The sequence below is a fragment of the Cnephaeus nilssonii genome (genome assembly GCF_951640355.1).
Source record: "Cnephaeus nilssonii genome assembly, chromosome: 8".
Taxonomy (NCBI): domain Eukaryota; kingdom Metazoa; phylum Chordata; class Mammalia; order Chiroptera; family Vespertilionidae; genus Cnephaeus; species Cnephaeus nilssonii.
Window position 1 is genome coordinate 7,276,416 of NC_137079.1, and position 14,547 is coordinate 7,290,962.

The following is a 14,547-nucleotide window of genomic DNA, read 5'->3' on the forward strand; positions in this document are numbered from 1 at the left end:
CTCTCTGGAAGGTATGTCTTTAGTCTCGCCCACCCATTCTTCAGAGACAAATCTGAGATACCAGTGCCCTGCCGGACCCCCCTCAGTGGCTAGAGGCTGACCTGATGCCTTTGAGTGGCTCACAGCGCTCTCCATGAGTGGCCGTGCATGGCCCTGTGCCATCATGCAGAAGCGGTGTAGCCGAGGGAGAGACCAGACCACCCGCTTTCATATCCTTGTTCCGACCGTTCATGCCTTTGTTACTGGGGACGAGTTCCATCGCCCCTTGGTGCCTGGTTTCTCATCAGTTAGAGTGGTGCTGCGGATTCATTGTAAATACTTAAAATGGTGTGCGGTACCTGGTAAGTGCCTGGAAAACGCCGGTGATTATTCATATCCCTAGTTAATGTATGCCTTCTTTGCTAGGGTATGAGGCAAAGATTATTTTTCCTGCTCCGTCCTACGCTTTTAGCATAGTTCCTGGCGTGTAATAGGTGCGCAACAAGCGTGTGTTGAGTGAGTACATGGAAACAGCATGACAAGCGATATAAAGTATATAAAGGGTCCAGTGACAGGAAGTGCCCTCTGTAAAGCAGACAGGAAGCAGGTGTCGATGCAGTGTCGTGGGTAAGAACAGCAGCTCTGCCATCGCGGGATGGCTCTGAGCAAAGTACCTTCTCTAACCCGCTTCCTCCCGGGGTGGTAGTGAGATTCAAACCAGGTAATGCATGCAGGCTGCCAGGCAGTGATTGGAACATGACAAGTGTTTGATACGTGTCGGTAATTATCCGTTCACTCTTTTTCCTACAAGTCATGATCATGTACTTGTACTTTTGTAGCAAATTTCTTACGAAGGAAGGTCCTTAAATCAGCATCCATAATATCCTCGGAAGCCATCATAGGAATCCCTGTCACTAGTTATTTCTGTTTTTATTTATTTGGATTGTATGAAAGGAAGCTTCTCTTGGCTCTTGCTTTGAATGCATAGTATTCATTCATTCTGCATTCACTTACTGAGCACATATTATGTGCCAGGTACAGACCAAGGTTCAGAGAATAGAGCAGTGAAAAAGAGACAGCCGCAGCTGTCCCCAGAGCAAGTGAATTTCTAGGCAGGACCGACGCGGAGCAGGCAGTGGCAGTGTGTTAGCAAATGCACAGCAGGGAAAAGCAGAGCGTGCCATGCCAGGGCATTTCAACATGAACTTTATATGAAGAAAGCATTGAGACAAATGCCAGCATTTAGTATATGATCATTTGGGATAGTGTAAAGACAAAAGAAAATCCATAAATTTTGGTTAGTAATAACTTTGGCAAATGACTTTATATATATGCTCTCTTGTGTGAGTACAGATTGAAACACTACATCTGTATGAGTGTACATGTGTGTATATCTGTGTGTGTGTGATTTATACTGTTTAAACAAAATAATTCAAATTGCTTTTAAATTTTCATTATTGTTCATCGTGTGTCGATTCTCTCAAATACTAGACAATTTCAGAAAATTAGAGTTGAGCGGGTGGAAGATTGTGAATTGAAGCGCTGGGACGAGTGTCCGCAGGAGCGTCGAGTTTGTTTAATATTGTTTATAGAACTTGCAAGTCAGAGTAGTCCCTTCATTGGGTGCCATATTGCTTCCAGCCATCAGGCTACATTGCAAGGCAGTTACGACTTCTCTCACGTCACTCGGGATGTAATGTGCTGTGTCCGTGTTTGGCCCGTGGTGGTTTACAGACGGACTTGCTCACGCAGAGATCTGAGAGTCAACGAAGGAATCCAAGGTTAGAGCATAGGATTGCAGGGTGGGCTGCGGGCTGTAAATGCCTAGCCTGGCTTCCTGCCATCTTCATTTTCCGTGCCTCCATGGGACTTAAGATATTATCACTTACCCTCTTCAACAACTGAGTCAGACTTTTATAGCTGGATTTCTTCCCTGCCTTTCCGTTGTAATCGTTCTACGCTTGTTCGCTTGCATCACAGGCAAGCAGCAAATGTATGCTAAATGGAAAGGTATTTAGTATTTTTTAACTTCCGGTGGGTTTTCTGATGTCACAGGATGATGATCAAACAGTCCCAAACCTCCTGATTTATCAGTCTGATTATAAGTACTCTGTTGTGTCATTACGACATCTAGTGTTGCTAAACTGTTACCTATAAAATATCTCAGAATACAAAGTACTTTTTTTATATAAGTTTTTATTGATTTTAAAGAGAGAGGAAGGGAGAGGGATAGAGAGATAGAAACATCAATGATGAGAGAGAATTATTGATCGGCTGCCTCCTACACGCCCCTTACTGGAGATCCAGCCTACAACCTGGGCATGTGCCCTGACCGGGAATCGAACCATGACCTCTTGGTTCATAGATCGATGCTCAGCCACTGAGCCACGCTGGCTGAGCCCAAGTACCGTTTTTATGGCATTGTCTGAAAATCCCACTTTACGGATGTGTTTCCCTGTAAGCGGGGTGTCACAGGAGTCAGGAGAGGAATGGCAGTGGCTCTGTGTACGTGGTCTCCTTATGTTCTCACACTCTGACAACTGCGTTTTAAGACATTGAGGCACAAATTTAAGTTTGATTTCCTGTGACCGTAAAACTCCTACGTGTTGTACAAAACCTGTTTGCTTCTACATTGAGTTATGCTTGTAACTATTCGTTAGTTGCACACACAACGGAATTCAACCTAAGTATTACTTAAATAGGTTAAATATTTTAATAATTATTCAACATCAAAAGTGGGAAATCCCCACTTGAATGAGATGAATGAACGGGGGCTTTTTCAAATAGTTTATGTATTCGTGGATGAATATTGCTTCTTATAAGAGCAAAGCAAGATGCAGTATCCACTCTATTCCTGTTTCCGTTATTATAAACTTAAGAAGTCTGGGATAAAAGAAGCAGATGGAAACGGAAGGATGTTTTTTAGAGTTGTGCCATTCCATTATGTGACATCCTTAGTACTCGTATTTCAGAAATCACATTGTGATTTATTTCCAGAAAGTGTGTGCCACGGTCTATAAGCTGTCAGTTCCATCCCATTTCCTCTTCCATTTTAGTGAAAGCAATGAGTTGGCACCTGCCTGCTTCCAGAAAGATTTGTCACGGAGTTTTCTGAAGCCGTTTCTGGTTCTGTGAAGTATCCCAGGCTGAGCACAATGCTACTCCTCACACGTGGTACTTTTACTAAGCGGCACTCGGTTTACACTGGCACACACAGAATTTGCTAGAAAATTGAGCTATTGTTCATTTACACTCACCTTTGTTATTAGAATCCTTCTGGAAGGCTTTTTATCATGTTACATGCTTTAAATATCTCTCTTTAATTAGCTCATCTAATTTAGGGAAGTATCTGTATGTAATTTACTGGCAGAGCATGTACTCATTAAAACCAACTTACTTTTGGTCAGAAAGAGTCTGACTTTATATTTTTCAGTTCAAATAAATTAATGGACATTTTTCACAAGCATCTCAGTTCTGAATTCCTACTCTAGGTAGATAATAGATAGATAGATAGATAGATAGATAGATAGATAGATAGATAGATAGATAGTTGATAGATAGATGATAGATAGATAGATAGTTGATAGATGATAGATAGATAGATGATGGATAGATAGATAGATAGATAGATAGATAGATAGACCAGGAATCTTTACACAGTTTGTAATTGGATTACATGATGCCTCACTGCCGTGGTATTTCCTACTTTACTGATGTTCTCTGTGCAGTCATGCAGCCCTCTGCAGGTGACAATGGTTCTTGGACGCCAGCCGGAGTGGGTGATGCGGGCACTGAACAAAAGTGTATTCCCTCCCTCTTGATACAGCCTATTTCAGGGCCACGACCAGCCTTCCCGCTGCATTGCTTAACTCCACACTTGGACCTGGATAGAAACACGTGTAAGGCGGGGAAAGACACTGACCCTCCCCTTGCACTCATGGTGTCTAGAATAAAAGAGGCTTTGTCAGCAAAAACACTTCAGAGCGTGTCTTTGGCACCCTGGAAGCTTCGTGCTCCCCGCCAGGGTGCATGGGAAGGTCCTGGGTGTGCGAGAGGCAAGCCTTTATGTGCAAACAAAGTCCACGTGTGGGAGTTGTTGAAGTTCTAGAAAGCGATGCCCTTAGAACAGTCTACCCTCTCCTCATGGCACGTCTCCATGCAGGCTTCATTCCGCAGCGTGTGACTGCACTCGTTGGAGGACTCCTGGACCAATGCCCTCCATGACCCTTGAGCTCTGAGATTCTACGATGTTATGACTAGTGAGGCTTTCTCATTGGAGGAAAAAAACAATTATTGTAATACTGCGCCCTACTCAAGCACATGTAGTCAACCTTGGTTCTTTTTTTCCTGTTCTTTTTTTAACAAATGAAAAAGGGCCACCTGTTAAATGAGCTGTGGGAATAATTGGATAAGGACATACACTTATTAACAACAGTGGGCAGGCATATTTCAGTGACAAAGATTTTAACCTCTTCAAATCGGTAGCTGGAGAAACCAATAAAGCAAAACCCTGACACTCTACAAGTCAGAACTTGATTGCTATTTCCCAAGCTTGATGTTTTAGGGGGAAATTCTGTGGTTCGCACGTTTATGCTTACCAGCTCTCAGAGCACAGGTCTCCACCAAAGCCGCTAAAAACCTCAATGGCGGCCACAGACACTATCAACTCCACAGAGTCGATGAAATCACACTGGCTTTAGAGAATAGCAGTAGAGTTGTTAATAACAGTAAAGTACAGTAATAGCCTTAGAAATGTATGAACTTGGTGAATGTGTCCAAATACGAACCATTTCCATATTTAATTATGATTTGTGTACTAACAGATCTTAGTGGGTGAAAAGAACTAACACTCCAGTATTTTAAAAATATTTCCATGTGGAAGTCAACCAAAAAACAGAACTTACTAGGACTCTCTTACAAGTTACAGCACAAGGAATATGATGTTACAGTATTCATGGTTGTTTTTATGTCACAAGACTGGTCATTTCTTCACAGCAAAAATAGGTATGACTTTGTCCTAAAGTTAAGGCTAAGCAGGTGTCTCAGTTTGGTTCAATGGGTTCATATGTCTGATTTCATGTGAAATAGACAAATGTAAAACTTAGTAGTTTAAAATAACACGTTTGTTGTAATAAGAAGCAAGGATTATTCTTATGACTGTATAGAACACACTTAGTTCTGGCATCATGCAGACCTTGACCTGACTCTTGACTCTACCCAGCACTTGGGCCACATAATTTATTTCTCTGAGCCTTAGTTTGCTCAGCTCAAAATACCATCAACCTCATAGTATTTTTTGTCAAACAGATAATAGAGGTGAAACCATCGGGCATGTTGTAGGTCCTCGGTGCAGGTTACTTTCACGTCTCTTCTCCTCCACCATTTCTGTAGAAGCTGATTTAGGATAAGGGTAGGTGCCTGTGCAGAAGCGTGTAAAGCGAAAAGCAGGGACTGGGCTCCGAAATTTCATATTTTCTATGAACAAAGGAAGCTCTCTGGTTAGACGGGAAGCAGCCATCTCTGGTCTGCGTGGAAGGACTGTATTCTTTATCTTTTTATTTAAATACTAGAGACCCGGTGCACAACATTCGTGCACTGAGCAGGGAGGGGGGTTGGGGGGGGTGTCCCTCAGACCAGACTGCAAGGGGATGTCTGCCTGCCGGCTTAGGCCCGCTCCCCATGAAGCTGGCAGGCGCACATTCCCCGAGTGTTCCTTAGCGCTGCCTTGGAGGTGGGAGAGGCTCCCGCCACCGTGGCTGTGCTCCCCAGCCATGAGCCAAGCTTCTGGCTGAGCTCCTCCTGTGGGAGCACACTGACCACCAGGGGACAGCTCCTGCCCCCTGGTGGTCAGTGCGCATCATAGTGACCGGTCATTCCGCCGTTCAGTCTATTTGCCTGTTAGCCTTTTATTATATAGGATATGTTCTGATTGAGCAAGCATGAATATGTATAACTATTGTAAGAGAAATATTTAAAATTTTAGTGAGTGATGCATAATGTATAATCTTTGAGTTGATACATGAAAAATGACGATTCCTATAGCCCAATTTTTACTCTGGTTCCCTAGAGCATTTTATATTACGAATTTAGTTCAAGATAAACAGACCCTGATAGCTAAGGAGCTGTTCACTGCCAGGATTATGGACATCGAGGGGAAAAAGAGAGGAATCGATGGTGTAAATAATGTATTTTTATTAAACTTTCCTGGACAATCCCTTCCCCCTGCCTCTACCTGGTCATCGGCAGCTGCATCCTAACGGCTCTCCACTCCCAGGCTCCCCCGCTGCGGCCTCCAATGTCCTTGGAGCAGTGACTTCGTCTCTCCGTTAGCCTGGCCACACCTTTAACGAGTCTCCTTTCCCTCTAGCTCTCCTTCGCAGCTGCTGGTACAGGATTCAGTAGTCCAGGCAGAAAACAATCCCAACGTTTCCTAGTAATATCCTCTCCCTCGAACTTCACATGCATCTATCCGTGAATATGTTGTGAATCACGTTGGATCCTAATGGCCATAAACTGGAGATCACCATGCTCATGGGTGATTGCAAGCCATGTCCCTTAGTAATCTTGAATTCTGTTTCTCCTGATTACACACACACACACACACACACACACACACACATACACGCATACTCACGCATACACACATGCGCACACACACAACACAGGAACAAGCAAGTGTCTTTGTGGCATTGAAATACAATGTACTCATATTAATTCTACTTGAAGTATCTCTTTTTAGAACACGCCGTACATTATATGCATCTAGATATATAAAAGCCAAGCAACCAGAACGACCGGTTGATTTGACATGCACTGCAGCCCAGATCAGCCCCCAAACCCCGATCAGGGGTGGGGCCAGCCAGCTGACCTCCGGCAGCCCCTCTCCCCAGCTGGCCCAACCCCGATCGGTTCCAATCAGGGTGGGCCAGCTGGACCCCACCCGTGCATGAATTCATGCCCCAGGCCTCTGGTAGTAGTAGTATAATGCTAGTAAATATATGCATCTGCAGGAAAAAGGGTAAAATAACACTATGGACAGAGATGAAAATACAAGATACGAAAACATCCCCAGCATGAAGTATAAAGACCCAATTCTTTAACCTGGCATCCCAGGCCCTCACAAGCTGCTGCCCTTCTCCCTCCCAGCCTTCCTTCCCATTCCTCCCGTGACAAACCATCGCTGTCTTCCACTCGTTCAGAACCTACCGCGGGCCCAGCGCTTGATATAATATCTGTCCGCATTTTGCAGACGACGTTTAGTATCTTCCGTCCGGTCACACAGCTGGTTAGTGAGAGAGCAAGGACTCACACCCAGGTTCGTCTGCCTCCAAAGCCAGTTTTCCTAACTGCTGCAGCCACACGGATCTCTGTCTCAGGAGCAGCCTGACCTGTGCCATGTGACTAGTCCTGATGCTCACCGCAACTCAGAAACCGTGTCCTGCACGACCTTCAGAGTTGACCTAGAGCTTAACTCACCTGTGCCATCTCTCAGCCCACAGTGCTGTCACCTCCTCTGACCCTTAATCATATGCTACTTTAGATTGTCATTAAACTAAGATCGCTCAGAACTCTCTGATTTGACATTAAGGCCTCCAAATGCTGAATGGACCATTTCTCTGGAGGCCCTTATGTAACAGGTATTGTATAATATGATGTAATATCTGAAATAACCATCAGATTAATGTTTTTAAAAGATAAACTTAGTAGTAAGTCAATTTTGTGACTTTAAAAAGACTGAATTGCCTGGCTGGTGTGGCTCAGTGGTTGAGCATCGACCCAGGAACCGAAAGGTCACGGGTTTGATTCCTAGTCAGGGCACATGCCCGGGTTGCGGGCTCGGTTCCCAGTGGGGGGCATGCAGGAAGCAGCCAATCAATGATGTTCCTCTCATCGATATTTCCATCTCTCTATCCCTCTCCCTTCCTCTCTCTAAAAATCAATAAAAACATATTTTAAAAGATAAAAAGTAAAAAGACTGAATCTACAGAGGATCATTTGCCCAGTTTCGTTCTGTTCCTTAGTCTTCACAGTCCCTTTCTGAATGAGAAACAGTGTGATTTTATTTCCGTTTAAGGAAAATTACAAAACCGCTTCTCTCACCAATCCCCCGAGGATAACTGAGAAAGAACCTCAGCAAGGAGGGGAAGGGAGCACCCTACGGAAAGGAGGACTCGGATCTGTCTCCGAAAACCCGGCTTGCGGAGGGGGGGGGCATTCCGACAGCGGAGTCTTTGTTCCTATAGGTTGAAGGTCACTGGGAGGGGTAATCAAGTGCACTGCTAGGGCTGAAAGTGAATTTGAGGTGAGGGTCAAAAGAAAGGAAAAGTTGTAGCAGCCTACGTCAGAAACTTTGTAAGAATTTAATTCTGCGCCTCCTTCCCTTCTCCATGGTCTTCCCACAGCCCCCCCTGTCTATTTCCCTTCCAGCATCGGATTTCTCACTCAATCTAATAAATAGTTTAGAGGGAACTACTTGAATCAGTGCCATTGATTGGTTCTGTTGTTTGCTTAAGGATTGATTTGAAAATCTCCATAATCCACTCCGCCTTAATTTACACTTCAGTATGTTTAGAATGACTGATCACTACCAGACTTAATCTCTCCCAAGAAATAGCAAGACATATCGTTTGCAAGATAATTATGTTTGAAGTGATCAAGAAACACTGTAGGTGTGGAAACAGTTTCCGTAATAGGCATACCTTGGGGGAAGTCAAAGGATTTTGACTTAAGTATCTTCAAGAATGTGTTGGTTGAAATCACAGCAGCTAACCAAAAAAGGTTTTTTAAGTGAACATTACATGAGAGTATTTCATTATGCGAGGACGATGAGCTGTCAGAGCGTCGCGCGCAGAGAACTTTCTGGAAGGCAGGCTGTTTGTGTTCTGTTTCCGTTTTAATTTTTTTGTCCTTCCCTGGATCTCTTCCATTCAGGAAAATTAGGCGGATTCACACAAGAAAATAACACCATAGATTCCGGAGAACTTGATATCGGCCGGAGAGCGATTCAAGAGGTGCCTCCCGGAGTCTTCTGGAGATCACAGCTCTTTATCGACCAGCCACAGTTTCTGAAATTCAATATCTCTCTTCAGAAGGATGCATTGATCGGAGTGTACGGCCGAAAAGGCTTGCCGCCTTCCCATACTCAGGTAAAAGTAGGCTTCGTTGTCAATAAAGTGAAACTGCCCGTGTGCATTTTTAAAGTTATTCTGTTTCTTAACTTGGGCTGTTTAACTGTTTGACCACTTTTGTATTGATCCTTTACGGTGAGAAGAATTTCGGATGGAGGGTTACACGTGTCTTGAGGTTTTTGAATTAGTAGGAAGAACACCATTTTCTTCCTGGCTTGCTTTAACCATTATTGATTGATTAAAATGTACCAAAATTTGTGAGCAACTTAATGAATATTGAACATCAGCTCAGCACCTAGTAAAACACCAGGGATTTTTCAAGTGTTTTACAAAGATTCTATGGTCATTTGGGGTGATCTTATTCCTTTCATGTAATAGATGCATTACATTTTTATCTCAAACATGTATTGATTCTATTGAAAAGATATTACTTTTTTTTTTACTTTATGCCAGATTTGCTCTTAGTAAAGAAATTATTGGGACACAAACATAAATACCATAATATGAATTTCATTAACTCAAGCCATAATTTCTCATCAACACATGATGAACAATTAAATAAAGAGGCAAAAGAGCTTCATAGATGACCAAGGATGATCACATGTTTGAGTGTGATACTCAAAACCCTTCAAACATTCGTACATCCTAGACTCAAAGAACCTTGAAGTCATTCTGCTTGCAGGAAGATCCCTTCACAGTCACAGTCACAGCTAGGCGCTATCAGTAATTCCACAGGCTTTATCATCATCTAATACTGGGTCCGGAGAATGAAACTCCCCTCTCATTTGGGGGAGCGAGGTGGAGGTCCTTGAGGCGCCGCTGAAACAAGCATTTTCAGAAGCCCCCACGGGAGGATGGGATGTGGAAGATTGTATTGGCGTGGAGTTGCATTTCTCGGGTCCAAAGTCCCTGTCCCTTAGGCCAGGCCTGGAAAGGATGCAGCTGGGGTTCCAGCAGAGCCAGACACAAGGCCAGGGGCCAGAGTGTCCATTGCATGTTGCACCCGGTGCAGTTCAGCATCCAGGCCGATTAAAGCCCACTAGTCCGGGGCTGGAGCCCCACAGGGCCATGCACCACGTGGGCTCAGGGAGAGCATCCCCTGCCACAGGAGTCCCAAGAGGGAGAAGAGAGAGAAATTTGGAAGTTGTAATATTCAGGGTTCCAGATGTTGCATTGGCCACGCCCATCCTGGCCAATTACCTGTTTCCAGGTGTGATTGACAGACAAGCACTTTCCCACCTCACTCAGACCTTACTGGGCAAGTGTCTGGCCGGTCTTCTTTTCCTCCTTGGCTGTTAAATAATAACTCGGTTATTGCAACAGCATCAGTGGTGTATAAGAGGGAAATGGCGGTTTAAAGGAGGCCCCATGATGTCTAAGAGGAATTATTTAAATTACCATGAATAGGAGCTCAGACTTTTCCCAAGATCAACTGTTATGTTAGTAAATACAGGAATTCCCAAAATGTAATAGATGGTTAATTAAAATTGACAGTTGGATGAACTTGAAGTTATACTTGATAATCAGTTTTTTCACCCATGGAATTTCATGCTGAGTTTAATTGGATTTATAAAATGAAGACTGGAAGATTTTCATATACTCTTTATATTATGTAACTTTGTGAGAAAGGCTTTTTCTATAACAGAAATTTAAAATAGGAAATTATAAAGAAAAGTTGGTCATATACTATTAAAAATTACATGTTTTTTAAAAGGTGGCCAACAATATTTGAACATGCTTTCTCTCATGTCATTGTGGCTCAGGGGAAATGTCATGTACATACATAAATTACATAGTTGTAAAATTTTTGAATATCGTGCTTTGGTGTATTCATTTTTCTAATTTAACATTTTCCAAATCTAGATTATTAAAGTAAATGTCTTTAATCCTTAGACATAAAATACTTCCCATTGTATATTAGTATTCAATTTTAAATTTTAAACTACATTTGACTCCCCTTATAGGCGACACTGAGGATGTAATAGCCAGAATTTCTCAAATGGAAGGGGGCCTCTGTAACTTCACGTGTAACAGATAGATGGAATGTATAGCAATCCTAGAGGCCCGGTGCACAAAATCTGTGCAAGGGGCTCGGCCCTCACAGCCTCGGTGGCTGCCTCGGCCTTCACAGCCCCGGCTTCATCCAGAAGGTTGTCCTGAGGGTCATTCCGCTGTTCGGCCGGACGTTCTAATTAGCATATTATGCTTTTATTATTATAGATTACAGTGAGATAGGAAAAAACACATTTTAATCATTGGAACCACATACATGACTAAGTTATTTTATAACTCAAGACACACACCTGTAAGTTCATCGAGAACACAACAGTGAGCATGTAACCTATAAATTCCAAAAATAATTTCAAAAAATAATTTTCTACATGTCATGCACTTCAAAGGTTTATTCAGAGATTTGGGGTGGATTCTTTGCAAGTTACATGTACCTATAAGACGGGAGAAGTAAAAGGTGCAGTTTCAGGTTTTCTCATCATTCTTCTGGTATTTAAACACAGTATGCATGACGTCTACTTTCTCTGCTACCACATGTGTGGGTTTAAGTAGGTTACACGTTTTCTTAAGCCCCACAGTTATTAGAGGTCCTTTCTCTGGTTTATTCGAGATCAGCAGAGCCAACATCTATTTCTGACTTCGCTGTTTAATCATGAAATATGCTATAAAGCAGCCCAAATTGAACATTTCTCTGTTTCTGGGGAACATGAAATAAATCAACCTGAAATAATTAAAAGTGGCCATTCAGGAGAGTTGCTGGAGTGTTGAAAGTCTTTGTGATCCTTTATGAAACTGTCCATTTGATTGTTGCCGAGGAATCCAGGGACTTCCTTCTCCCTGAAGTCCAGTTCATGCTCCTGGCGGTAGGCGCCCAAGGAGGCAATTTAATGCCCTACACTTAATAGTGTCCTGTCTCATTTAGGTGCATGAAGGCTAGTTTAGAATGGGTGTTGGAAACCTGGGTTCCAAGCACACACCACCCACTTTTTGACCTTGTGACCTTGAACAAATCACTTAACATCTCTGCACCTTGGGGTCTCCCTGTAAAATGAAAGGCTTAGATCAGGTGATCTGTAAAATCGCTTCCTCCTCTCTACTCCAGAGATTTGCAGCGAGACTATGCCGCCATCACACACAGCTGATTGGAGAACACAGTCGAGTATTCATAGATTCTGAGTTCTCTTCATTATAATAACTAAATTGAGTTAAGCCTATGGACAGCCTATTCAGACAATGAACCACCAAGAGATCTTTATCGGCTATAAGCATCGTCTTCATAGTCACTCCCTAACGTGGTGGAACTGAATCTTGTCCTAAAAGTAGCCTAAGATCTTAAGACTCAGCTGCACAAAACATCCTCGTCTCCACGTCGTGAACAGGTACACAACGCAAACCTCGGTCTCTCGAGTTGGCCCATAAGTGATTGCTTTGCGGCCTCAGAACAAAAGTTTTTAAATATTTCTACTCCGTACAATGTATTTACTTGCCATAGAGATGGTTTTAGCACTGAGTAGGGAATTTGTCTTTGGGTAGTTGAGTAACCTCCTGAAATGCGTGAACTGTGCTGACAGAAGGGCCTGAAACTGAGCAGAGACTCAACACCTGTGAGCTACTCCCACCACCACCACCACCACACCTGGCACTCCAGCCTCATCCTGCTGTTGGTAGCGTGATGCAAATGGTATTTTCCGTGATAAAGGTGATCATTAGGAGTAAGGGTTTGAGAGACCAGTTAAAGCCCGGCATCTTCTCCCTTTCGTTTCTCGTTGACTGTGTTGAATGTCAGTGGACATGATGTTTCTATGCCCTGGGCCCAGGCTCGTCAAACATTTCAACCTGAGGAGGAATGAAGGGCTTCCTTGAGGTAGAAGCACCTTTGAAAAGGGCGGCATTAATTTTCCTCTGATAATTTTGGAATACAATCCTGGTGAATTTCTTGCAGGTCAAATAGCCACACTAGTCATTATGTTCATCTTTGTTAAGATATAAATATAAAAAAAATTTTTGAATGTTAATTAAGTTGTAGCTTTTTATATTTCTCACAGTTAAACTGTACCGTCCTACTACACAGAAAGATGCTTTTGTATTAAAGTGAAATCTTTACTAAGTCAGAAACTGAATTAGATATTCTAAATTCTGTTCAGTGGTGACGGGAGGGTCTGTGATCAGCACAGTGTTTAACTGTGACTCTCAGAATCCCAGCAACTGATTTTATTCCTGTTTGATTGCATTAAGGGATTCATGTAATAACCATTTTTTCAAAATAGAACACTGATGAAATTCCATTTAAGGAGGAGATCTGAAAGTGGAATTTTAATAGTTCACAGGCACAGTACTGCAGCATTAATGATTGGTATATATAGTACTGGAGTATACTTACACATAAGCACGTGCCTCAGGAATAAAATGAAACTAGGTAGGAGGTTCTAGAAACCCAATCCCTCTGCTTTTAAGAAAATCCCTCTGCTTTTAAGAAACTTATCTAGCAAGTTTATTAAAACCATGTTGGAAAGTCCTTGCGATGCCTTCCAAATTCACTGCATTATCTCGGGTTACAAGATGTTACCCCACTGGTACCACTCACAGCCCATACTTCCCATTATCTTCAAGTTCTCCAGTTAAATCCTAGCTACCCAATGTTCACGACAGATCTTGCTAAAACAGAAAGTACGTGTAAAGATGAGTGACATAGTCATAGCATAGCTGGGCATGCTTCTGTGTTTGCCGTTCCTTCAGAAGCCCTCCATTGTGTAATTTTTTGTTTTACTTTTTATTTTGTTAATCCTCACTGGAGGATATTTTTTTTCATTAATTTTTAGAGATAGTGGAAGGGAGGGAGGGAGAGAGAAGAGAGAGAGAGAGAAAGAGAGAAACATCAATGTGAGAAACATCAATTGGTGCCTCCCGCATGCACCCCAACCAGGGCAGGGAATCAAACCTGCAACCCAAGTACATGCCCTTGACCAGGAATCAAACCCGTGACCCATCAATGCACAGGCCGACACTCTAACCACTGAGCAACGCCAGCCAGGGCAGTTTTTTTTGTTTTGTTTTGTTTTGTTAAAGATCTAAAGGCATATTGTTATCGAGCCATAGCCATAACCACCGTCAAAGCCCATGTGTGTGTCCGTGGAGGTGGGTGGCGGGTGGGGGAGGACAAGTCGAAGCTCTGAGAAGGTGCCCTTGAGTTCACGTCCCAGCTCTACCACCTTGTACCAGACCTGTACCCTGCCCACGCTCCTGAAGTTTCCCTCTCCTTCCTCTGTGAGGTGTGACATTCATGCCTTCCCAGGAGGGCTGCTGGGTGTGGGGGGGGCAGGGGATTACAAATACTCCTGGCACAGAGGGAGCATTCCAGAGTGGTTGCTACTACGTGAGTGTGAACTAAGACAACTTGAGGTTATCTAGTGGTCTACGGGAAAGGAGGCCA

At 43.1% G+C, this 14,547-nt stretch overlaps 1 protein-coding gene across 3 annotated transcripts in view; it reads left to right on the top strand.

Annotated features, from left to right (window-relative positions):
• Positions 1-14,547, top strand: part of TENM3 (teneurin transmembrane protein 3) — a gene marked incomplete at its 5' end in the record, with an annotated part of 598,576 nt that overhangs the window by 475,980 nt on the left and 108,049 nt on the right. For all 3 annotated transcript variants that reach the window (XM_079779210.1, XM_079779209.1, XM_079779208.1), the window contains one exon: positions 8,911-9,125. In XM_079779210.1, coding sequence (XP_079635336.1) covers positions 8,911-9,125 — 215 coding nt within the window. The remainder of the gene's footprint in view (positions 1-8,910; positions 9,126-14,547) is intronic.